General features: G+C 45.6%; 1 protein-coding gene across 5 annotated transcripts in view; it reads left to right on the plus strand.

The window, feature by feature from the left end:
• The window catches only part of CSMD2 (CUB and Sushi multiple domains 2), a 583,106-nt gene that overhangs the window by 45,701 nt on the left and 511,106 nt on the right, over positions 1-26,299 (plus strand). For all 5 annotated transcript variants that reach the window (XM_032388322.1, XM_032388331.1, XM_032388357.1 and 2 more), the window contains exon 2: positions 12,348-12,564. In XM_032388322.1, coding sequence (XP_032244213.1) covers positions 12,348-12,564 — 217 coding nt within the window. The remainder of the gene's footprint in view (positions 1-12,347; positions 12,565-26,299) is intronic.

Here is a 26,299-nt window from a genome sequence, read left to right on the forward strand (position 1 = left end):
GCTGGTCCAGGATTCCCCGTCAACATAATAAACACCCCCTGGCTGGTGTTGGCTCAAAATGATGACAAATGAGCTGCCTATGTATCGCCAGGCAGCAAAAATCATATTTGGAACACAGTGGTGGCTTCTGAGTTAAGCATGTCTAGGAGAATCAGAGAGCCTGGAGGTAGAATTAGAAAGCTGAATGGCATGGGATTACTCCCCTGGAACAATTGGATGTGGTACAGGGGCAGGCTTGCCGCCTCACCCTGTCTGCTATGCATTGTTTTATACCTTTGCTGGATGCATCCCCAGCTTGAGAGGAGGGAGATCCTGTTTTGTTTTCATGTCCCTGAGGCACAGCAACTGTGCTAAGCTCTTTTCAGTAAATCCGAGGCTCTGCCTCCAGCGCTGGGGGCAGAGTGGAAACAGAGGACCGTAGCTTAGGGAGTGTGTCCCCTGATGGTGTGTGGAAGCCTTGCAGCCTGGCAGAGAGAGGCACCAGAGCTTTGCTCTCCCGCAGACCTGGGTTTGACTCCCGGCTCTTCTTCCACTGCTGCTACCTATTTGACCTTGAGCATGTTCTTAAGCCTTGAGGAACTTCAGTTTCTTCACATGTAAAGTGGTAGGGGTGGGACATAATAGCCATTTCAAAGGGTCATTGCAAATGTTAGGGATATAATGGTAGTGAAGCCTGTGTGTAAGTGGCGGTTTCCTTCTCAGACCTGCACAAAAGCACCAGTCTTCTGGGTTTGTTTGTACAGTACTCTCTGCTGTGCCCCTGGGACCCAACAATGAGGTGTCCCTGAACCACTTGTTAAGTGGAGAGTTAGTAAGATGGGCCATGCGTGTCTATCTCTATATTCCACTGTGAACTCCTTGGGGACATGGAACACATTATACAAAATCCATTCCTCCCATCTTCCTACCCACATACACATACAGACTGGGACTAAGGAACCTTCCCCAGATTTGCTGAATGAAAGATTGAATTTGGTTGGATCTCTGGGGTTCTTGATAGAATCTAGGGGCTTCCTAACGTGGATAGGGAAAAATTACATCTTTATTTTCACTGATTTCCTGTTGAGACTTGGCATTTCTACCAATGATGAATGTAGGCAACAAAGTACAGCAGTATTAGCCGTATTTGTGAATTTGTCACTGATAAGATCACAGGTATTTTCATTACCTGAAAGTACGGTTGTTGTAGCCATCCAGAAATAACATTTATGGTTTGGACTGCAGTATTTATCAGGCCCACTGCTAGATCTTATTAATAATGCATTAATAGGGGAGTGCCTGTATTACCAGATGACACATCTTCAAAATGTTTTGAAAATTGTATTTCAATATAATTGGTTTCCTTTGTAATTCTATATATTTTGTTTTATTTAAAACATTTCATTAAAAACATTTCTTTTATTCAAAAACATCATTTGTGAGGGCTTCATCAGGCTGCCAAAGAGGGTCATGGCACAACAAAGGTGAAGAACCTCTGGTGGAGGAGGTTTGGGAATCCTTTGACATGAATGACAAAGGTGGGAGGTTAGCATCTTATGTATATTATTCTAGAGAGTATTTCTAGCTTTCACTGGGAGCTCCAAAATGGCAAAGAATTAGATCAGTGGCTCTCTACTAGGGGTGATTTTTCCCACCTAGGGGACATTTGGCAATGTCTGGAGATATTTTTGGCTGTTTCAAGTGGGAGGTGCTCCTTGGCATTCAGCAGTAAGGCCAGGGATCCTACTATAACATGCTACATGCTACATGCAGAGGACAGCCTCCACAACAAAGAATTCTTCTGCCCCAAATGCCAACAGTGCCAAAGCTGAGAAACCCCGGACTAGACTATCATATCATTAGTGGGAATTTCTCTCATTGTTAAGACCTCTAGGGAAAAAAGAAAAAAAAATCAGTGCACAAATTCATTAGCAACACCTGCGCTAATTCTCTTGTCCAGCCCTAATGCACATCTGCCTTGTGTACCAGGTGCTGGGCCCTAGGATTCCAGAGAGAGGCATGGCTCTGGAAGAGCTCTGGGTCTGCCATTCAGTAGGATGTGTGACCTAGCAGACTGGTGTGCAAAGTGCAGCCATTATGCACATCTCTACTGGGCACCTGTGGTCCAGGCGATGTTCTGGGTGCTGGGGATTGGTGTGAATGTGACAGAGCATGGTCTCTACCGCCATGGAATCCACACCTCTCAGGGGAGACATGTAAACCACGTGTGACGGTGGAGATGCAGGGTACTGTGAGGATGGGCGGCGGGGTGTGTGTTTGGATGCGTGTTGGGGTGAGGATGATTCACCTTGGTGTAGTGGTCTGTAAGGTCTCCCCGGGGTGGTGAACTTTGACCTGTGACGTAAAAGATGGATAGGCGTTGTCCAGACCAGAGGATGGGGAAAGGGTGCTTCAATCAGAGGGAATGGCAGGTTTGAGACTCAGAGTGAGCCAAGGAACACGGAGCATCCAAGGAAGGAAATGGAGTCTGGCTTGGACTGGAGTGTCATTTAAGGGAAAGACTTGCAAGAGGTGAAGCCCAGGTGAGGAGCAGGGGCTGGCTCTTGCAGGGAAGGGGCGTCTTGTGCACCATATTGCGGATTAAGGCCTTTATCCAGAGGAGCCATTGAAGGGGTTTAGGCAAGAGTAGCAGGCCATTTTTGTTTCGTTGAAAGGCACAGACTGGGAGAGAAGAGAGAAGAAATCTGGAATTTGGAGATGGCTGCTGGAGAGAGGGAGGAAAATAGGAAAAGACAAACAGAAGAAGGGAGGGAGGGAGGGAGGGGAGAGGGAAAGATAGGAAGAGAGGAAAGGACAGACAGAGGGAAGGAGGGAGAGGGGGAGGAAAAGAGGAAAGGATAGATGGAGGGAGGGAGGAGGGGAGAGGGGGAGGGAGAAACTGCCCAGGAAATCAGGGAAGACGCCTCAGAGAAGGTGCAATGTGAAGTGAATCTGGAACAGGGAGTAGGGTTGGCTAGGTGTAGAAGGCATGGGAAGGGCATTCCAGGCCCAGCATTCTGAGGGCCAGAAAGGGCCTGGGGTGTTTGTGGATGGTGAACTATTTGGTGTGAGTAAAGCTCGGTGTGCAGGGGAGAGGGGCGAACACGAGGGTCAGGGCCACCCACTCCTGAAGGGTGATTGCTGAGGGCCAGAGATACTGTGTGGCCCCTGCTCCCCGATCTGTCCAGACAAGGGGCCCCTGCCAGAAGGCATGTCTACTGCTGGGCCAGAGTCCCACTGTGGACTCGAGGTGCACAGGTGGCTCTCCGTGTGGCAGGTGAGACACCTGCAGTGGACATGATGGTCTGCCTCACATCTGCAAGCTTTCCCCTGCGTTTCCTCTTAGGGCGGCTTCATTCATTACATGGCTTCGACGAATCCATATCTCAGCCCAGAGTGCACTCCCAGATTCCATTCTACAGCCCTAATTGCCTTCTGGCCATCTCCATCTGGAGATCCCACTGGCTTCTCCAACTAAATTTATCCAAAAATGACCTTATCAGTCAACAAATATTTGCAGAATTGAATTGAATTTTCCTGCCAAACTTCTCAAAAGAGTTATCTCCTCAAAATTATCATTATTTGTAGACAACATGATTGTGTACCTCAAACACCCAAGGGAATCAACTGAGAAATCTTTGGAATGAATGAGAGTTCAGAAACCCAGCTGGATGCAAGATGAATATATAAAAATCAATAGGTTTTATGTATATCTGTAAAAACCAGCTAGAAAACTAAACTAATGGGAAAAAATATTATTCACTAGAGCAAGGAAAAGTGCATAAAGTGTCTAGGAACAACCTTCTTAACAAGATGTGATTGGGACCTTATATAAAGAAAAGTACAAATCTTTATGGAAAGATGAGTTGGTATTCATTGATCACGTATTGTGTGTTAGGTACTGTCTGAGCATTTAGCAATTTAGCAGGTATTATCACATTAATCTATACAGTCATCCTTGAAGTGGGTGTTAATTTTAAAGATGTCCAAACTAAGTTTAAAGCGTTCACATGAAGCGCCCACCAAGTATTAAGTGGCAAAATGGAAATTTGCACACAAGGTTTTTGCTTCCCAAACCCGTGCTTTTAACCTTTTCTTAAGCCACCTCCCCAATAAACCCTAAATACACAGACAAATGAAGTTGGAAGGTGTTGTCCGAATATTATAAAAAGTTAATTCATTTCGCCCATCCGTTCATCCCCACGGTGGGTATTGAGTGTCTGCCATGGGCAAGGACTGAACTAGGTGGTAGAGATAAAAATATGCATAAGCTCTCGAGGAGTCTGCTGATGGACATAAACGTGTCATCATGTCACCATCGGTGAAGGCAAGGATATTCATAGTAGATGAGTAGCAAGTAGAGGAGACATGCATGCCATTGTCTTGAGGGTCCCAAGATGGCTGCTTGGAGGAGGGAAGGAGTCTCAAAGTACCTGGAGTCAGCTGGGTGAAGGAACTGGAGAGCGAGTATCCCAAGCATAGAGAGTTGGGTGGGCGATTAATATTTATGAATTCATTCATTCAACCAACAACTCTTCTGGGAGCATCTGCTACGTGCCAGTACACGTCTGGGAGCTGGAGATAGAGCAGAGAACAAAATAGCACCTCTGCTTTCATGGACATGGCATTCTCATGGGAAGAGGCGGAAAATAAACAGGAAAATCAACGGCAGTGGGTGCTAAATGCTATGGGAAAAAATAAAGCAGGAAGCTAGAGCACCTGGTCTGAAAGCAGGGAGGCCTGGATTTTAGGTAGGGTGGGCTCCGAGGAGGTGATATTTGACTCCAGAGCTCAAGGAAGTGAGGGAGTGGGTCACATGGCTCTTGAGGGAAGAGGTTTCTGGATTGAAGAGTCCCAAGGTAGGCATGTGATGGGCTTATGGAATGGCCTGGACACTGCATGGCTGACCATGGGAATGAGGGGACAAGAGACAGGAGAGGAGCTCAAGAGGAAGCAGGGCGTCCATTCAAGGTAGGGCTTTGAAGGGCCAGGACTTTAGCTCTTATGTTGAGGGAGATGAGAAGCCAGTCCATCTTCAGTAGAGCAGTCTTTCTAAAAATATGACCAAAAAGAGGTCAATGTCACTGCGTGCAAAACTGAACATTTTAATCTTCACAAAAAATTGAAACAACGCAAAAAGCACACAGCCAGGTAGACAACAATATTTGCGACAAATATGACAGAAGAGTAAAATCTGGATTCTATGAAGAGTCAGTACAAGTTGGTAAGAAAATCGTAGGAACTTATGGAAGATTTAAGTACATAAAATTTAGGAACCTCTTATGTCAAACATCATAAAATTAAAAGGCTAAAACGGCGACAAACCTGTGATGCTTAGAGGACATAAATATGTAAATCAAAAAGAAAAAATAAGCACTGTAGTGGAAAATTAGCCAAAGAGTTCATCAGATGGTTCCTAAAGGGAGGATTTAAAATTATTAGGGGATGTTGAAAAAGAAATGTTGAGTCGAAGTTACAAAGAGATACTAAATAAAACAAGATAGCTTTTTTTTTTTTTTTTTTTTGCACCTGTCAAGTAGGGAAAAACTTTTCAATAAGAGAACACACGATGTGAGTGAAGATGGATTGAGATAGGCATTCGTAGGCATGGCTGTTGAGAATGGAATTGGACTATGTTTTCTAGAAAGTATTTGGGAGAGCCAGAGCCAGAGCATCACAAATGTTCCTACCCTTTGACCCAATACCCTGCACTTTTGGAAGTCTGTCATAGGGAAATCATCACCCCAAAGCATTTAATTCTCCAGGATTGTTCTTGAGCCTGAAATGGGTCTTGGCCGTGTCTGGGAGCTGCGCTGACTGGAGAGAGTTATGGGTGAGTGAAGGCAGCCCATCCTGGGTACAGAGAAAGAAATGCAAGGTGCCCTTGGATCAAAGTGCACAGCAGCATTCCCGTCCACAGGGCAGTACACTGGTCATTAGATGCGAAGAACGAAGAATATGAAAACACTCATTTAAAAAGATACAAGCACCCCTATGTTCACCGCAGCATTATTTACAATAACCGAGATATGGAAGCAGCCCAAGTGTCCATGGATGGATGAATGGATAAATGAGATGTGGTGTATATAAACATGGACTATTACTCAGCCATGGAAAAGGATGACATCTTGCCATTTGCCACAACCTGGATGGAGCTTGAGTGTCTTATGCTAAGTGAAATAAGTCAGAGAAAGACAAATGCCATGTGATTTCACTCATATGTGGAATTTAAGAAACAAAACAAACAAACAAAAAAGAGACAAACAAAAAGAGACAGATTCTTAAATGCAGAGAACCAAGTGATGGGAGGGGGGAAATAGGTGAAGGGGATTAAGAGGACACTTACCGTGACAAGCACTTACTAACGTTTGGAACTGTTGAATCACTAGAGCATACACCTGAAACTAAAAGGACACTGTATGTTAACTCTACTGGAATTAAAAAATAATAACAATTAAAAAAAGGATGAAGAACAGGTAGCCCTTTTCTTGGAAGAAATTCAGCATTTTATAGGCATGAAAAGACATTTAGCCCTTTTGGCATGGACTCCCACTCTATTAGCATTTCAATCTGGAGTGGCTGCTCTCTGGGTTTTAACTTCCTCAACTCACTAACAAACTAACATTTGCTTTCAGGAAGCCTTCCCAATGAGTCAGGCTTCTAGCACTATCTATCTTCAGCAGTGCCTGCCACAGAGGTCAGCCAGCCTCCTGCGGACAATACCGCCACCCCCAACCTAGAAACCGAAGCTGGATGCGGTTACGGCGTAAGTGAATATTCATTCTGGGACTCTGGCCATGGAAGAGCATTTTCCACTGCACTGACCAGCATTCACTCTGTCACCAGACCTTACGAGTGTCCAGGTCTTATTTAAAACAGAAAAAAAAAATCCAGAAACAATTTAAATGTCTGACAGTGGGAGAATGGTTGAGTAAATTCTAGTTTAACCATAGAACGGAATGTTGTTCATCCATTTAAAAGGCTGTTTATGAACAGATTCAATATCTTGGGGGAGAAGCTCATGTTATAATGTTTACTGAATTGTTGCAAAAGAAAACCGAGAAATGACCTGAATGGCCATCAACAGGGGAGTGGTTGAATAAATTGAGATACACCCATGCCGTGGAATATTACACCTTTATATAAAAAATAAGTTAGATATGTATCTACTGCCTGGAAGTTGTCCCTGATGTATTGTTAAGTGAGAAAGCATGGTGCAGAGAAATGAGCTAACGTAGGATCTCATTTTTAAACAAAATAATAAAAATTCTCCCAGAATGTGTCCATTTGCTTGCATGAGAGTGGAGAAGGCTGGAGAGGAACACCTAGCCGCCTGGTCACTTTGGATTGGGTGGAAGGGAGAGAGATAGGAGATCAATTTTTCTTTATATGTCTTTGTGTTCAATATATGCATATCTATATATATCACAAATGCACCTTGCCTCTGTCATTTAAGACAAGAATAATTTACTGAGGAAAGAGCACACACAATTCTATGTGCAGTATTAGCTGCACAGTGTGAAATGGGTCTGGAAAAATCTAGGAAAAAAAAGAAAATATTTATAGCAGTTGCCTCTGGAAGGAAGGTGCAGTTATAATGTTTCCTCTTTTTTATCCTTGCCTGTATTTTTCAAATCGAACAAGCAAAATGTATAAATTATTATTTAAAATATACAGGCTTCCACCTTCTCACCAGTCCATCTTGCCTTTACTTACTACGATCTGGCCTCTGTCGGCCTTGCCTCCAGCCACCTGACTTTGCTGAAATTCATGTATCCGTTCAGCACGTACTTGTTGAATTCTCGGCATTGGGGAGGCAGCGGGAACCAGGACGAATCCCTCACTCTCAGCGTTCTCCTTCCAGAGGGACCATTGAGACATCAAACTGAGTGACCTCGCCCCAGACCCTCATCTTAGCCTGTCTGTGGTGCTCAACACATTGAGTCAAGTTCTCCTGTGTGGAAATGTCCTCTGGTTCTCCTCCCACCATTCTGCCTGCCTCGCTGCCCCCCACCCCGTCACCCTTCTTGTCCCTGTACATGGAAACTGTTCCCAGGGGCTCTGTTTTGAGCCCCTTCACTTGTTTCTCCATAGCAGGAGTACGGTTTATACCCAGATTCTGAATCAGAAATGGCAGATCTGTGCCGCTCTGAGCCGAGGCAGCAGCCCAGGATGCTGGGGATGGTGGTAAATGTTGGTATCTGTGGTTGCCAGGACATGGATGATAGTGGCCTTTACAGTGTGGTCCCCATGGGCTCTGTACTTCAGATGCACTCTGTACATCACTTGGTGCACACGTTGGTGTGTTTGCTTATGTCTGGTCTAGGATCTGGGCCCCATGGTCCCTCACCGGGTCTAACCTAGAGGAATGAATGAACGAATGAATGAATGAATGAATGACATAATACAATGACATCTCCAGGCAGATTTTAGAAACATGAGTAGATCTGGTGCCTGTGCTGATGAGGGGAAGTTTAGGGAAGTGAATTAGGGGGCTCCTTTGAAGCTTTATTTCATTATTATTGTGGCTGAATATTTTTCTGGTTTCTGGGCCATTTACGTCTTCTTTAGTAAACTAATTTGTTCAAGACCCTGTCTGATTTTTCAATTATAGCGCTTGTTGTTTTCCTATTGATTTGCAATGGTTCTTTGTATATTAAGGCAATTACTTTTGTGCCTAACATTTTTGTATCCTTTTCTCTTCTGTTTCTATTTTTGACATATACAAACTTTTTGCATAAAACTATCAGGCTGGTAGTATTTTCCAGTTTTTCTGCTCAGAAAAATCAGTCAGATAATTATTTGCCTATATTTTTCTCTAATTACTTTTTTGGCTTGATTCTGTTTTAACTTCTAACTCTTTTCTCCATCTGGAATTTATTTTAGTAGATGGTGTGAGTTGAGGAGGTAGTGGTTCTTTTCCCAGTTAATTTGGTGGCCGTGCAAAATGTTTTTCTTTTCTCATTGATTTTTTAATGTTGTCTTGTATATATTTCAATTTTTATGTGTGTTAAGACTTCCCACAATACTGTTTCACGTTCTGCTTGTCTGCTCTTAGACCACCCCTCCGCTGTTTTCATCAGCATCATTTGGTGATTTTGGTTAGTATCTTGCAGAAGGAGGATACTGCATTTTCAAAAAATATGCATTGTCTGTGACCATCTATTTTTCCACTTAAACTTAGGTATCATCTTACCACATTTAAAACAGGTCATTGGGCTTTTGATCAGAATTGCATTAAGCTTATAAATTAACTTTTCAAAAGGTTAATATTCTAAATTAACCTTTCAGTAGTTCGTCTTTCTGCTCAAGATGACGTTATGTCTCTTCAATTATTCAGTTTTTTAAAATCCCTCTCTAAAAGGCATTTTCATACAGTGCTTGCTCATTTCTTACTGAGCTTATTTCTATGTCTTGCATGCATTTTGTAGTTATCATAAAGAAGAACTTTTTTCTTTATATTTTTATCTGTCACTGGCATATGGAAATGGTATTGATTTTGTAAACTTATTTTGCATTTGGCTACTTTACAGAGTTTTTTTTTTTATCAGTACTAATAGCTTTATAATTGATTTCTTTGGGTTTTGGGTATATTAAAATGTCATTTGCAAACCATGTTTTTCTTGCTCCTTTTTTTTTTTTTTTTTTTTAGTGTGTGTGTGTGTGTGTGTTGCATGAGTTAGCTCTTTCAATAAGTCATGAAACCTCACAGGTGATAGTAGCATTCCTGATCTTAATCAGGTGTTCACCGTAAGTATGAATGTTGGTTATTTTTCTAAAATGGATGCTGTATCATGGTAAGGAAATCTTTTTCCTAGTTCCAAATGCTTATTTTAATCAGGGTTACAGGTCTAATTTTATTAAATGCCCACTTAGCATTTATTCAGAAGACTTTAACTTTTTTTCTCCTTTAATGGGATACTTTGTGTTAAGAGAGTTCTCAATAGTAAAGTCATTTCAGAGATTAACTGTCCTTTGTCAGTTAATCCCTAAGCGGGCTTTAAAAAAAAAATTAGTGTTGAGTCCATTTATCAGCATCAGAGTTAAGGAGGGGGGTGTGAAGTGGCTGCTCATGTGTGAATCCTTCTGTGAGTAGCCGTGTGGTTTGGGCTCCGTTCCTTAATTTCTCTTTGCCTTAGTTTTTCATCTGTAAAATGGAGACGACATTAATAGTATCTGTCTTAAAGGGCTGTTTGTGAGGTTTAAACAACTCAGTCTATACAAAGTTCTGAGAAGAGTATCTAACCAAACACTCACTAAATAGAAGCCATATATTAAATTATTAGAAATTTACCACGTATGTGCCTGATACCGAGTTTGGGGTGTGGATTCAGAGATGGGAAAACTCACATATGGTCTGTCTTCTCATGGAGCTTACAGCCTGGCAAGAAGACAGATCCTTATGAAATAATCACGTGGAAGCATGGAAATTTGCTTCTATGATAAATGCTATCAAGGAGAGCTATGGTGTCATAAGAACATGTAATAGGGGGGTTGAGCTAGTCAAGGAGAGACACTGGACTGAGATCTGAAAGATAAATATGCCCAGAAGGTAGGGAAGAGTATTCTAGGAAAAGAGAAGAGCATATGCCAAGGTCCTGTGGCTGTGCAAGGAAGATAATGTGCCTGGTACAAAAGTTGAGAGGGTGGTGTTTGAATGGAACGCTAGTGGGCACTGGGTCTAAGAGGTCACTAAGGGCCAGACCATGCAGAGACCCTCCGAGGCCTGCAAGTGATTTTCTTCCTTATTGAACAGCAATGAAGAGTCATGGAAGGTTTGGTGTAGGTTTGGGGGGAGGGGAAGTGACCTGATCAGATTTCTGTTTTAAAAAGACACCCCTGGCTGCAGTGTTGGCAAGGACCAGAGTAAATGTGGTTGACCAGGTAGGAGGTTATTATGGCAGTCGAAGAGAGAGACTGGTGTGGACAGGGAATGGGGGGAGTGGAGGTAGAGACAAGATGGTAGATTGCCTGTGGGGTTGTGATGGAGAGGAAGGTGTCAGAGGAGAGGGAGGGAGGGAGACATCACAAGCCTGAGAATCCCAAAGGAGATGTCGGGGCTGGAGCTCAGAGGGAAATCTAGCCTGCAATGTGAAGTTGTGGGTTGTCAGTGGGCAAATGGGGAGGTCCTCTAGACTAGACAGAGAGGAGGAGAGGTCCCAACACTGAGCCTGGAAAGGGGCCAGAGGAAGAGCAGGGGGCAGAAAGAAGGAGAGAGCAGTGGTGTGGGAGAGAGCCTGTGGTCCCCAAGCAGCAGCATCACTGGATCCAGTGAGAGGAACAGCTTCTGGCCCCAGGAGGATGCTGTCCATCGGAAGGTCAGAGTTCATATTTCAGCCAGATGCACCCAGGCGGTGTGCATGCACGGTGAAGTCTGAGATGTTCTGGCCTGGCAGGAGTGTTTCCAGAAGGAGGGTGCATGTGAGCAACAGTCTTAGAGGCAGCAGAGACAGAGGTCTGTTAAAGGGAAGACTGAAAAATATCCATTGGACCCATCAGTGACCTTAGTACACCAGCTTGGGTGGATCTATAGGACCCGAAGGCAGAAGTGACAGGGCTGGAGAGCGAGTGGGAAGTCAGGAAATGGAGACAGAAAGTATAGACAGATTGTGTTTTCTAGAAATTTGGCAGCGAAGGGGAAGAGAGAGACAAGGCTGGAGGGAATGCAGTGGGAATTGTTTTCTTGGTGATGGAGTCCTGAGCACACTTAGAATGGGAAGACTCCAGTGGAGAGGAAATGATTGGACGCATGTAGTGTATGCAAGAGAGAGACACAGGTCAGCTTCATGATGGGGAGCGGGGATGGGATTCCAAGGGCAGATAGGACGATTATGTTTAGATTGGAGCAGGGGTGGTTCCTCCGTTGGGGGAAGGAGGACAGCCAGGGGCAGATTGGATGGGTTCGGAATTGGTGGGGTGAGACAGAGGATCAAGGGATCCCCCCTTGTGGCTTTGTTTTCTGTGCCAGGTGGGAGGAGAGACAGTGAGCTTGGAGGAGGGACCTGCAGAGTCAGGAGGGCATGGAAAATGGAGAAGGTTGCAAGTCTTCATTCTGGCATTTGATGTTCTAGAGGGGAAGCCTCTGTTCTGCCCTGTCTGGTGGCTTTTAGTTCCAACTCTCTGAGCCTTATTTTCTTACCACACAGTTCTTCCAAGGCTCGAGTCCAACGACACACATTTTGTCATCTGCGCAGTGCATGGCACAAGCAAGCCTAAGCTCCGTCTGTCACCCACCCTCCCTCCCTCTGTGCGCAGCCTGGGGCAGCCTGGGAAGCCCGTGGGAAAGCGGGTCAACATTGCTCCTTTTTCTCTGGAAGCTTCTGGGAGTTCTTCTGGCCATACTGACCTGCTCCCTTTCTCTCTCCCAGGCCAAAACTGCACGTTCCAGCTACAGGGTCCCAATGGGACAGTTGAGAGCCCAGGGTTCCCGTATGGCTACCCCAATTACGCCAACTGCACGTGGACCATCACCGCGGAGGACCAGCACAGGATCCAGCTCGTGTTCCAGTCCTTCGCCCTGGAAGAGGACTTTGACGTCCTGTCGGTGTTTGATGGCCCACCCCAGCCAGAGAACCTGCAGACAAGGTACTGTGTCCATAGCCAACAGCGGGGACCTGAGCCAAGCCCGCTTGCCAACAAAGTCCTCTGTTCCTATGGGCTCTGCCCTCAATTCCTCTGCTTTCTTTACGTTTCCAAATGCCTTTCTCCAGCTTAGAAGTACCCAGTAGGCGGGACTGATGGCTAGTGTACTTAGGAAGATGAGATAGAAGACACAAAGTGTTGTAGAGAAATTCAAGTTTTTTTTTTTTTTTTTTTTTTTAAGATTTTATTTATTTATTTGACAGAGAGAGATATAGCGAGAGGGGGAACACAAGCGGGGGGAGTGGGAGAGGGAGAAGCAGGCTTCCCGCCGAGCATGGAGCCCGATGCGGGGCTCGATCCCAGAACCTGGGATCACGACCTGAGCCGAAGGCAGATGCTTAATGCCTGAGCCACCCAGGCGCCCCTCAAGTCTTTCTATTAAGACGGATTTTGCATGGATTTGTGTGTATGTGTGTGTGTATCTATTGGTGTGCATTCTTTGCACGCATGGAGATCTATTTTCTCCCCTTGGATCCAGCAGATATGTGTTGAAAGCTAATAATGATCGTGTCTTATATCCTGTACTTGAAAACCATCAATACTTTGTGTTGAAAGCTAATAATGATCATGTCTTATATCCTGTACTTGAAAACCATCAATACTTTGTTGGAGTTTGCCTTGCATTTGCATGGCCTTGACTGTGGGCGTAGAATCAGGAGTTTGGGGCAGGGGCACTTGGGTGGTGCAGTCGGTTAAGTGTCCGACTCTTGATTTCAGCTCAGGTCATGATCTTGGGGTTGTGAGATCGAGCCCTGCATTGGGCTCTGCGCTGAGTGTGGAGCCTGCTTGAGATTCTCCTTCTCCCTCTGCGCCTCCACCCCCCCCCCAAAAAAAGGAGTTTGGGGCAAAGTTCCCACTCTCTCAAACCCCATCCTGGTTATTGGAAGAGAAAACTCTGGAAGGGCTTTCCTGATCCCCTGAGCTGTCTCCCGAGGGGGAGAGAGAGTTCACGTCGAGGAGGGAGACAGGCAGGGAGACTGCTGCCTTTGCAGATGGGCAGACTTGTCTGGGACAGAGGTCAAGGCCCCAGAGTCCTAGCTCTCCAGCTTTTGTTGACCTGGTGGCCAGCCATGCTCCATGGCCAGCCTTGTCCTGGTTCTGCCAGCCAGGCTTTGGGCTCCCCAGGAACCCAAAGGGTTAGTGGCTTACCAGCCAAGCCCTGGGGAGCTCGGGGTGCTAATGAGCGGAACAGTAATGAGCCGTTCCTTGGCAGGTGCTTTAACTCTCGAGGCTTTGTTTAAGATGCTCTGTGCCCTTAGCTTGCGAGCTTCCGGAGCAGGGTCACAAACAGCACTTACAGGACAGCACCAGCCCTCTTCTCTCCCGCTCCCTGCCCTCTCAGGGTAGTGCAGGGGTGAGGCTGCCAAGCCTGCAGCAGAGGTGGGGGCAGCTGGGGCCCCTCTGACTAGTAGCTCCTCCCAGACAAGGCTGGGCTTATCCATCCTGCCTTGACAGCCAGCATGTTTGGTGCACGGTAGGTCTTCAGTGACACTGGGGGGGGGGGGCAGGGACTAGAGTCCTCTTCACTTATTCACTGCACAACTATGTCATGAGCACCCCTTATGTTCCAGACACTGGCCTGGGTGTGGGGGATGCAGCAGCGAGCACAACACAGCCACTGTCTTCACGTGGGCTACCTGCTAATGGGGGCGGCGGACATGGATGTGAATATGTGACTTGAGCATTCAAGGACATCAGAGCTAGAGAAAAAGCAGGGGGAGACTGGGACTGGAGAGTCTGGAAGAGGTCGCAAAGGAGCGAGTCCTTACCACCGGGTGCTGAGCTCAGTGACACCAGTGGGGCCCCTGCATAGACTTCTGATGGATGTTGAATGAAGTTGAAAGATGGAAAGGCTAATGGGGTACTTCGCTGGGGTGTGGACAGCTGGAGGCTGACTCCGGTTCTGCGTCCTAGAGCTGTTCTAGCTTTCCTTGCTCTGAGGTCCACACGGATGTGGTCAGACCTCTGCTTTCTGACGCTTAGGTTTGCTCACTGGGAGAGTGAAATGCAGAACATCCATGGGAGGTGGGGGGACTGGTCTGGCCTGGAAGGGTGGGGAGGTGGTCCTGGGAGGGGAGGCCCTGGTTGTGTCCCCTGCCCCAGCGCAGCCCAGTCTGGCCAACCAGTCGTGTGTGAGGAGGAGCTCCCAGGGGTTGTGCCTTCACTAGGTGGTCCCTGCTTGGGTTCTCCCTTTCTGTGATTTTCCCCATCTGCTCATTTCCGTTCATTTCAGTAGCCAAGGGCCTGCAGGCTTAGCAGAGGGGGAAGAGTGCTGGGCCTCTTGGGGCCCCTGCAGCCAGAGGAGCTCATAGCTTGGAGGACACTGGGCAGGGAGATGACCCCAGAGGACAGCCTGAAGAGCAGGAAGGAGTGGAATGTGTGCTCCTTGAAGGTTTTGGAATGGAGCTCCTTCCAGGGGTGTAGGGGGGACAGCATGTGTGTTTGGGGAGGACTCTTGGGTCCTTGTGAATTATTTTCATGTTCTTTGCGTGGTTATTAGTCTACTCAGGTTTTCTTCTTATTCGTGAATCAGTTTCTATATGTATGTTTGTCCACGACATCATCCCTTTTATGGAGATGGTCAAGGGTCTCAGCCTAGAATCACATGCATTACAGTTTCCCCATCTGTCTGGTATCTGGGAGCGCACCTTCTATCTCGCGCCTGCTCCTGTGTGTTTGTGTTTTCTTTCTTTTTACTCAATTAGTCTTATCAGAGGTTGCCTGTTTTATTGGTCTTTTTAGCATTCCACCTGTAGGGGTATCAATTTTATTCTTTCTCTATTATCTACTGACTCATTTTTGCTTTTATCTTTATTCATTCTTTTCTCCCTCTTACCTTGGGCAAATATTGCTCTTTTGCTGATTTCGTGAATTGAATAGTTTCATTATTTCTTGTTTGATAACAAAAACCTTAAGAGACATTTTCCCCTAAGTATAACTTTGACCATATCCCATAAATTTTGATGGATAGTCATTATTTTAGGAAGAGTCTCTAATTATGGTTTTGTGCCTTCCTTGACTCTAGGGTTTTTTCCCTCAGATTTTCCAGTAATATTTTTTATGCTTAAAACATTATTATCTAGTTGTATTGCATTATGATCAGATGATTATTTCCACTTTGGAGAACTTGCTTTTTTCCCCACAGTGTAAGATCATTTTTTGTTAACTGTTCTATAAGTATTTGCAAGAAATAATTCTTTCTGAAAAAAATTGTGTTATTAACATTATGCAGTTTTTCTAATTTCTTATTGTCTGAATGAGGTTTGTCAAAGATAAGCTATGTATTGTTTTCACATTTTCACTATTGTTCTTGTCAATTTATCCTTTTATTTCTAAGTTTTTACTTTATATATTTCGGTGCTATACTTTTCAGCATGTAAGTATGTTTAAACATTAGATATTGAGTAAATTTTATATATTTTTTCAATAAAAAAGTTATCTTTATTCCTCCAGGTTTTTTTTGGTCTTAAATTCCACTTTGATGCTCATATAACCATCTTCATTTTCTTTGAGGTTTGTATTTATTGGGTCCCCCTCTTTCCCAATTCCTCTGTTTTAAATATTTCTGCCATTGTTCTAGTTATATCTCTTAGGACATCATATCATTGGATTTTTTTTTTTAAGATTTAAAAAAAATTTATTTATTTGAAAGAGAGAGAGAGAGAGATACAAGAGCGAGCACAAGCCAGGGGGCAGTGACAGAGGGAGAGAAACAAGCAGACGCCCTGCTGAGCAGGGAGCCTGACCCGGGGCTCTATCCCAGGACCCTGGGATCCTGGGCCGAGAGCAGACACTTAACAAACTAAGCCACCCAGGTGCCCCTGGATTTTTATTTTTAAACCTTTACTGAGAGTCTATTCTTTAATAGGAAAGCTTAATCTACTCACATTTTTTGGTGACAACCTGTATGTTGCTCCAGTATAATACTTAATGCTTTCTGTTTTTAAGTTTCCTTACTCTTATTTACTCTTATTTCCTTTTCTCTACTATCAAGTACAAGTTTTCTTTGCTTTTTCTGTGATTTTGATTCTACTAGTGGTTAAGTTACTTCTTCAGAACACATTTTTTTTAAAGATTTTATTTATTTATATGACACAGAGAGAGAGCACAAACAGGGGGAGCTGCAGACAGAGGGAGAGGGAGAAGCAGGCTCCTCACTGAGCAGAGAACCAGACATGGAGCTCGATCCCAGGACCCTGGGATCATGACCTGAGCCGAAGGCAGATGCTTAACTGACTGAGCCACCCAGGCGCCCCCAGAACACATTTTAAGGTGTATTTCTCTGTCAACATCTTGTCTGGGTAGGCTTTTTCTTAATCAGGTCATACTGGCACTGCATCTTGTAGAAATTCCTTAGTGTTTGTAGCATGTAGTTATCTGTCTCTTTTTCCTAGTTCCCAGAGTGGACATTTATATTGGCTCTTTTTCATATACCTTCGATTATTTCTATGAGAACTTAGGGGCTCAAGTGGAAGGGGAGTTTAACATGTTGGCTTGGCTCTCCGTCTTCAACTGGAAGTTTGTCCTAGGATTTTTATTCTTTTTGATGCTATTATGAATAGAACTAATTTTTATTTCATTTTATTTTTGGATTATTCACTGCTAATATATAGAAATACAGTTGGTTTTTGTAACATTGGTCTTATGTCTCAAGACCTTGCTGAACTTGTTATTAATACTTCTAATTTTTTTTATTATTATCTGTGAATAAATGTTTTTGTTTTAGTTTTTCCTTTATAATCTAGATGTCTTTTATTTCTTTTTTTGCCTAACTGCACTGGATAGGATCTCACTGCCGTCTTGAAAGGAAGTGGTAAGACTGGACATCCTTGTTTTCACTCCTGATCTTAAAACGTTCAGTCTTCCGCTGTTAAGCGTGCTGTGAGCTACAGATGAGTGCTAGATGCCCTTCGAATGAAGGTTTTAAGCAGATGATTTTGGCACAGTCTGGCTGCAGTGGGGAAAATGCACTGGATTGGGGGCCAGACTGGTGACCGCCAGGCCAGGCAGGAGACAGTGGTAGCCAGAGCTAGACCAATGGAGAGAGAAGATGGAGTGGCTTTGTATGATATTAATGGAAAGGCATTGTCCCTGAAGTTAAGGGCGAATTTATAGGGACTGTGGAGTGTAAAGAAGAAGAAAGAGGTGGAGGATGACTCCACTGTGTCTGACTTGGAGGCAGAAAACAAGCAAGATCAGTGTGCGTGAATTCCGGTTTCCAGGAAAAGGTGTTCTCACGGCATACCAGGGTCTTTTCTGTACAGATGTTTTTTTTTTATTCGTCTAGTGGAACAGGAAGGTCATGTTCTCTCACGTTGTTTTCCTGTGAAACAGTATCACACAAGGAGGAGGGAGGGGCGGGCCTAGATTTATACCCAGGTAGGTACTACATTTATTAACGCTGTGACCTGTGCTAGGTTTGGCCTCTCGGAGCCTCATCTATAAAATGGAAGTCACACTGCCCATCTTTGCCCATCTTCCAGGGTGGTGGTATGGGAGCCCCCTGCTACAGATCCCTTAGTGCTCTAGCAACGGTAATTTGCATCCTTCCCCGCCCCTCTGTTCCCAGACCTAGGAACTCGGACTGTTCTAGAGGGCTTTGGCGTCTGTCCTGCCACTGCATGTATAGACTTTGTGGATCACAGGAGCAAGGTGTGGAGCACGGACACTGAAGAAGGAATCGGGCTCAGGGGCATCCCTCACCGTGGGTGGCATTACTGAGCAGCAGGTTTCTCTCTGCCCGGATAGCCCGTGGCTTGCTATGTTTATTGTCTACAACTCCGCAGCCTCAAGTTTTGTAGTTCTGCTGTCTGTGCATTTTGAATGCATTTCTCCTTTCTTCTTCTTTTGCTCCAACACCGATCTTTTTCACTTGGTGGATGCGTTCCAGCACAAGGCTGAAGGGTCACCTCCCCACCTCAATCCCCAGCCCCCTTTAAACTTACCTCTCTCCGGCTGCTTGCTCATGGGTTGTGTTATGAGTGACAGGCTTCTTAACTGATTGGATTCTAAGCTCCTTGAGGCTGGAAGTCAGGCCTTCTATCACATTTTGCTGTGGCAGAGCCAAGCAGTGAAATATACCTCTTGCTGGTGGATGACGTGAGCTTGCTTTCCAGCTGTTCTTTAGCCGGCGCATCTGCCAGTCTCTTTGACTCTCAGCCTCAGCATCCCCATCTATGAAGTGGGTATATCAATATCTGCTTCATAGGTTGGTTGGTGAGGATTAAGTTAAATCATGTGTGTAAACCACTTTGAATTGTGATAAGATATAAACAAAAGGAATACTTGTATATTTGGAGAAGAAAATCAGAAAACACAATTAAGCAAAAAGACACCCCCCCCCCATAAATGTATAAGTCATGTGGCAGAACAATGGTTCTCAACCCCCAGGGGACGTTTGGCAAGGTCTGGAGACATTTTTGGTTGTCACATGGGGGGGGGGGCCTGTGGCATCTAGTGGGTCACGGCCAGGGATGTTGCTAAACATCCGGCCATGCCTAGGACCGCCCTCAGGACACGTGCCAGTGGTGCTAAGGTTGAGAAATCCTGATGGAGGCCATGGAGGGGTTAAGGCCTTTGGCATCGGACATACTTAGGTTCTAATCCTATTTCTAGGTCAGTGACCTTGGACAAGTGAGTCAACCCATCTGAGCCTCAGTTTCCTCCCCTGAAAAATGGGGAGCTCTGGGTGGTGCTCTGTGCTGACAGCTGCACCTGGCATCGTTAATGAAGAGGTGCCAGTTGACACACTGCGCACAGCTCGTTCTCTATGCAGATGCCATTCATCTCCCAGCGACTCCCTTTCTCTACCAGGAGTTCAGAGCCATCTTCTTGAAAGCATCTCACATTTCATCTAGAGCTATTCACAAGCAGCAACATCCCAGGGTGCCAGAAGGCAGCGTCTGGCTGCTTGAAATTAAATTTACAATAGAAGCTGATCAGATTCTTCTCATAATGGATCAGGGTGGGAAGTGAGAGTAGAAGCTGGTCTTGAAAGCCATGGAGCCTGTAGGAGTTTGGAAATTAGCAAGAAAAGAACAAAGTGCCTTCCAGATAATGCAGTGTCAGCTCTGCCTGGATGAATTACTGAAACAATCCGCACATCTCTGCTTTGGCACAATTAGATGGCCTTTCTGTGCTGGCAAACGTCCTATTGCATTGCAGTTTAATGTGGGATGAAGTTTTCTAATGAAACACGAGCAAACGTGGTCTACGGAGACGCTGCTAATAAACAGCATCACTGTATATTGGAAGGTTTATAGGGCGCTGGTGATGACTGCACCAGTTAAGCACAGCTAAGCACCCCTTAATTTAGACATTTGGGCTCAGGTTATGGGAAACACTACAACACGTTCCCTCAATTACTGGCAATATGCATTCTGTCATCTGCCTAAGGTGGAATGCAGTTTAAGTCATTTGGAGCTGGTTGCAGATTTCACTCAACTGGCGTTAGACACCTGTTTGGAAGTTGTAAAAAATCCGCAAATTTGCCAGATTTACTGTCTTCTTATAAATATGTATCCCAGCAGAGGCCCCTGAAGGACTTATCTGTCTGGATTCCTTAAAAAGTATTCCGTGCACATCAGCAGGGTTGTCCTTGGAGAGTCCTCTCTCTCTCCAGACTGCCTCGAGAGTGTGCTCCTGTGTGCAGGAGGTGGCTGGGAGGACCCATGGGGATGAGGGGCATTCTTTCTTTACCACTGAAGCGGCGGGGAGAGGACGCTGGAAAGGGGAAAGAAGAGATGGTGGCACTGAACACCTCTTATGGTCCAGCCACCATGCTAGACATGGTCATTCATGGCATTTATTCAACATTGAATGCCTACCAGGAATGCCAAGTGTTGGAGATGCAACAGTTAACAAGACAGCTTCTGCTTTCAAGGAACTTATAGTCTCTTCAGGGAGACAGATAAATACGCAGGCAGTGCGAGTCCAGGATGCTACATGCTAGGGAAGCTGATGGCCTTGAGGGAGCTCTTTGGAGATGCTGATCTATGGGCCTGGGATACCCTCCCTCCATCTGCCCCTTTGCTTAGTTACTGCTTACTTGTTCTTCATACCTCAACTCACTTGTCAGTTCCTCATTCAGGGACTCCTCAGAGCCACCCCCACTTCTCAACCTGGTCAGACCCTCCTATGATCAGCCTCCTCCACTGACCATGCATCCGTCCTTCATGGTTTTACGTGTGCACATGTGTGTGATTATGTGATCTGTGTCCATCTCCCACAGGACCGTAAACTCCTTGGCTACAGAGACTGTTTCTGTTTTACTCTCCGTAGTGTCTCCAGGGCCTGGCTGATAGTAGGTGCTCAACAAATGTTTATGGAATGAATGAATGAATGCTGTCTGGAGGAAGGGTCACCTGGCAGGGCACAGAGGGAGGGATGAGGACAGTGTTTCAGACCAAGAGAATAATATGTGTACAGGTCCAGTAAAGCAGAGAAGGTGAGGTATAGGATGACAGTGGGTTCATCCTGGGGTGGGTTGTAGTGGAGAGGTAGGGGTGTGGCCCGGGCAGATCACCAGGGGCCCTATACGCCATGGCGGGGAACTTGTCATGTATTCTAACAGAAGTACGGACACACCGAAAGGTTTTAAACGGGCACTGTATGTGTTATCTAATCATTCAACAGCACCACCATGAAATAAAGTCGTGTTAATTTTCATTGTAGGAGTTAGATAAGCGTCTGAGGTCTCTAAGCTGCTAAGGGGCTGAAGGAGGAGTAGACCACGGGTCTCCTAGAGCCAGAAACGAGGCTCTTTTCTCCACACCAAAATGCTTTCTTACTACATCGGATTCATTTGCATTCATTTCATTTCCTTTTTAAAAATTCATTCCGTTTTCCTTTTAAAGCAGCTTCTTTAAAATAGTGAAAGTAGTAAGCGCTCACTACTGTAGAAAAGTCAGGCAGTCCGCAGCGTGAAGTAAAATGACGTAAGCGCCTCCTTCCCCAGGCTCTTGTCCCAGCCCCGCTCCCGGGAGGTAACCGCTGTTCACAGTTTGGTGTGTGTCCAATTTCTTTTTAAATAAAGATTCATTAAACTGCCCGTGAGACTTATTGGGACATCCATCAGCCCTTTAAAAATTGTTCTGATGAATTAAGTGTAAACTAATTAGAAACATGGATTCAATTACCCTCGAAACACACAAGGGCTTAATAATTAATAGGAAGAGGGCTTGAGGCCAAAGGCATTATGGATTTTATCAAACCCCTAACATCTGAAAAGTGAATATGTTTGATTCACCCTAAATGCTGGCAGATTTGCCATCCGGAGGCAAATCTGTTGGTAGGAGCTTTGTATTTAATCAGGACAGTTATCTGTGATTAATAAGGGGTCAGCTGAAGTGCATGAAAGCCGAGGCCTGCTGGTTGTTGCTGGAGATGACAGGACAGGGACAGGACAACCTGTCTCTCTGGGTTCCTGGAGTCAGCTTTGTTCATGATCTGTCACCAGGATAGCGTTGGCGGGCGTGGGGAGGTATAGGGGGTCCACTGAGGTCCCCAGTGAATTCACTGATCGTTCCTGTGGGTCCAGAGTATCTGGGGAGCATTGCTGGGCCAAGAAACCCTGCAGGATTTTGGGGGAACATTCTGTTTGTCCCCTTGGACGATGAGTTACGACACCTTAGATGGAATTGGAGGAGAGCTGGGGTGAGGGATGGAATTTAAATATTTACCTGTTGTGCCAGGAGCTCTATGTACCATAGCTCATTGAATCTTCACAGTTGTCCCGGAGGTAAGAATTATTGCCTCCGTTTTTATTGCTAAGGAAACTGAGTCTCAAAGAGGCTACATGCCTCAGGGCCAAGGGGCAGCTGTGTTCAAAGTCTAGATCTGCTCAACAGCCAAGTTCCCAGAGGTCCGTGCAATGACACCAGGGCTGAAAGGGGTGGTGGGAGGGGAGGAAGCAGGGTCTGCCTGGCTTGGGGCTCAGGAAACCAACTGCCGTGACCCACGGGGCAGCCAAGTGCTCCATCACCTAATGCCAAAGGGTGGGTTTGGGCAGACGTGGTGGGGGGAGGGGTTGGCAGCAGATGATATATAAAGCCAGGCGGGCAGCAGTGCAGGGTCCTGAGCAATCTCTCCATTCACAGTAGGACCCTGTGGTTCAAGGTCAAAGTCAGTTTCTGTGACAAAGCTTCACCTAGCTTGTTCGTCAAGTCTGCTATTTAATAGCAGCCAAAATTTAAGGCCCTGTGGAGCCCGAGTCTCAGGCCAAAAGGCTGTGCTAGCTCACCCTTCCCCACGATTGGTGCTGCCCCCATCTTACCAGGTGTTGGTCAAAGAGGCAGCATCACCCCAGAATGGATTTAGCCACCCCTTGACCTTCATCTGCCCCTTTCTTGCAAGTGGTGGCTGACAGGATTGTTGCTGAGATAGGAAAGTGCCCCCTCGTTTATCCTCAATGCTTATTTCCTGAACCTTTAGGGCACCAGAAATCACTGTGCAAGGACCCTGTAACCCAGGATATGGTCCAGGGTAGAGGCGAGTTTGGACATGTAATTCTAGCCTTCACTCTGTTCGTCAGTAGAAACGGTACCCAAACAAACCGCCTCCCAGATACTGAGTTCCTTGTTCCCTTGGAATTAAAATAATTACAAAAGACAACCAACTGTCAGCTTTTCAGTGAACCAAGAGCCAAGTTATTGCTTCCTGGGGTGGGTGTGAGCTGCCCGGAGCCAGGGGTGGGACAACGAGACCCAGCTTCCATCAAGCCTGCTTCCTGACTTACTTGTGATCTTCACCAGGTCTGTCCCTTCTCAGGCTCAGCCGCATCTTCCTGACTTGTCAGTGGAGGGTGTGAGTCCAGAGAGACTCCAGAGCTTCTCCCAGCTCTGCAATTGAGTGATTGAGTGCTGCTGGAAATGTATGGGGAAGGACTATAAAATACTCCGGATCTTCTTGGATTATTTCTGCCCTCCTCGAGTACTGCTCTTGGCTCTGTGAACAATGCCACCCTTTGTCTTTGGCATCGGGGTTTGTTTTCCAGGAGCCTGTCCAGCCACATGGTAGAGAAGGCTAACTGTCCACCATGGTTCTTGGTCTGCTTCCAGGGTGCAGCGTGGTCTGTGGGAAGCTGCAGCCTCCCCTGTATCCAGTACCACCGTGTGGTTTAGTGGTCAACAGAAAGTAGATGGAAGCAACGGGTATCCCTCCCAGCCTGGCCCAGGAAAGCTCCCCTGCGATCTTGTGTTCCCTCTTCTTCCCTGGACACAGGAGATGCCTGCATGACTCTATGAAGTAGAACCCTCCCACCTGCTCTCGGCTGGCTGGATTTTGTATACAAGCTTCAATCTCTGAGGGTCCAAGGTTTATCTGCCACTGTAGTCCGTGTTTTCTTAGCCATTGCGAGCTCTCAGTCCAGCCATTAAGGAATGTACTTTAGAACCTAGAGCTAGGTGAGGATTCTAGATAGCAGAATCCATGAGCTTTCTGGAATTGACATTTGGTCTTATTTGCTTTTGGGGAGATGAAGCTCCTGGACAATCTGGCCTCTGTGCCTAAAAATGAGGCCATTGACGCAGAGCTGAGATGTTTTTTAAAGCAACTTTTTATGCTCCTGACTTCTGGTGGATTCCTCTTGGCATCATGTGGTTCTGGTTGTAGTCCCATCCCTGTCCCATCTCCTGGAGCCTCAGCCGAGAACACATTGTGGTGTGGTGGTTAGGAGAGAGGCTTTGGAGCCAGCCTGCCTGGATTCATGGCCTTGCTCTGCCTCTTACTGGCTGTGACTTTGAGGAAATCACTTCTGTCTGAGTCTCAGTGTCTCTGCCCACAAAGTTGGGATTCCAGTGGCACCTACCTTGTGGGGAAGTTGTGAATATTCAATTACCCTACAAGACCCAAAGTACATAGCAGATGCTGGGCCTGTGGTAAGCACTCAGTAGATGTTTATTGTCTTGTCATTATTGTCCTCTCCGAAGCTCATGTCTTCCCGCTATCCCCGCTGCCACCTCTCTGGTTCATCCCCACCCCCTTTATCTCTTGCCTTGGTTATCACAACAGCTTCCTGCTTGCTCCCCTTGCTATTGCCTTGGGTGTCTTCAGTCTATGCCTAATACCAGAGCTACAAGGATCTTTTATTTTTTCATTTTTTATTATTGTTTTAAGATTTTATTTATTTATTTGAGAGAGAGAGTGCAAGCAAGAGAGCACGAGCTGGGGGCGGGGAGGGGCAGAGGGAGAGGGAGAAGCAGGCTTCCGCTGAGGAGGAAACCCGACGCCCAGGATCCTGGGATCATGACCTGAGTTGAAGGCAGACGCTCAACCAAGTGAACCATCCAGGCACTCTCGTTTTTTAAAGAACAATCTTTTAATTGAAATATATAGAAAGAAATAGTTTTAGATTTACAGAGAAGTTGCAAAGATGGTACAGAGAGTTCCTATACATGGCTCACTCCGATTCCCTTATTATGAACATCTCACATCCGTGTGGTACCTTTGTCACAATTAATGAACCCATACCGATTTATTGTTATTAACCTAAGACCATATTCTATTCAGATTTCCTTAGCTTTTACCTAATGTCCTTTTTCTGTTCCAGGATCTCAACCAGGGTGCCTTAGATCCTTAGGCTCCTTTTGGCTGTGATAGTTTCTCAGACTTGACTTGTTTTGGATGATGGACACTTTTGAGGAGTACGGTCAGGTTTTTTGTAGAATGTCCTTCAGTTGGGATTTGTCTGATGTTTTTCTCATGATTTGACTGGAGTCGTGTTTTTTTTTTTAATTGTTTAATATTTTATTTATTTATTTGAGAGAGAGAGAGAGAGTACACTCACAAGTTGGGGGAAGGGGCAGAGAGAGAGGGACAAGCAGACTGCGTTGATGCGGGGCTTGATCCCACGACCCTGAGCTCATGATCTGAGCCAAAATCAAGAGTCGGACACTTAACCAACTGAACCATCCAGGCGCCCCAAGGAGTCATGTATTTTTGAAAGGAAGATGGTGTTTTCATCACATCACATCAAGGGTACATACAATTGACATGACTTGTCCCTGCTGATGTTGACCTTGATCACCTGGCTGAGGTCCTATATGGTAACTTCTCCACTGCAAAGTTACTCCCCTCTCCATACTGTCCTCTTGGAAGGAAGTCACTGTGCGCATTCCACACCCAAGGAATAGAGTGTTAGGCTTCATCTTGAGGGCAGAGTGTCTGCATAAACTATTTGAAATTCTTCTGCACGAGAGACCTGTCTATTCTCTTCCATTTATTAATTTATTTATATCAATATGGATTCATAGGTCATTATTTTATACTTTGGGTTATAATCCAATACTGGTTTATTTATTTTGTTGCTCAGAATGTTCTAGCCCAGCCCCTGGGCACTCCTTTAGTTGGCTCCTCCTGTCTCCTCTAACATTTCCCATCATCATCAGTCTTTGTTACGGATGTTGGTGGTGCTGCTATTTCATTAACGCTCTTGGGAACAATGAGCTCGGCCTTGATCGGAAAATGATATCAGAACCCAAGATCTGGCTCTGCGTTGGGGCATCACTGCTTCCGGACTCTCTTCGCTACCAGAGCAAGGAACTCTATGTGTACACTAACCCACCTATATACACGTAGCTATAAATATTTTTACGTGCACCCATCTGTGTCTCTGTTAAGCCAAACATGAGTTCATGCTGGTATCTCCAACTCTGATCCAGTACCACCTGGATCATTGTAG

This window comes from Phoca vitulina, unplaced genomic scaffold, assembly GCF_004348235.1.
Source record: "Phoca vitulina isolate PV1807 unplaced genomic scaffold, GSC_HSeal_1.0 scaffold2, whole genome shotgun sequence".
NCBI lineage: Eukaryota > Metazoa > Chordata > Mammalia > Carnivora > Phocidae > Phoca > Phoca vitulina.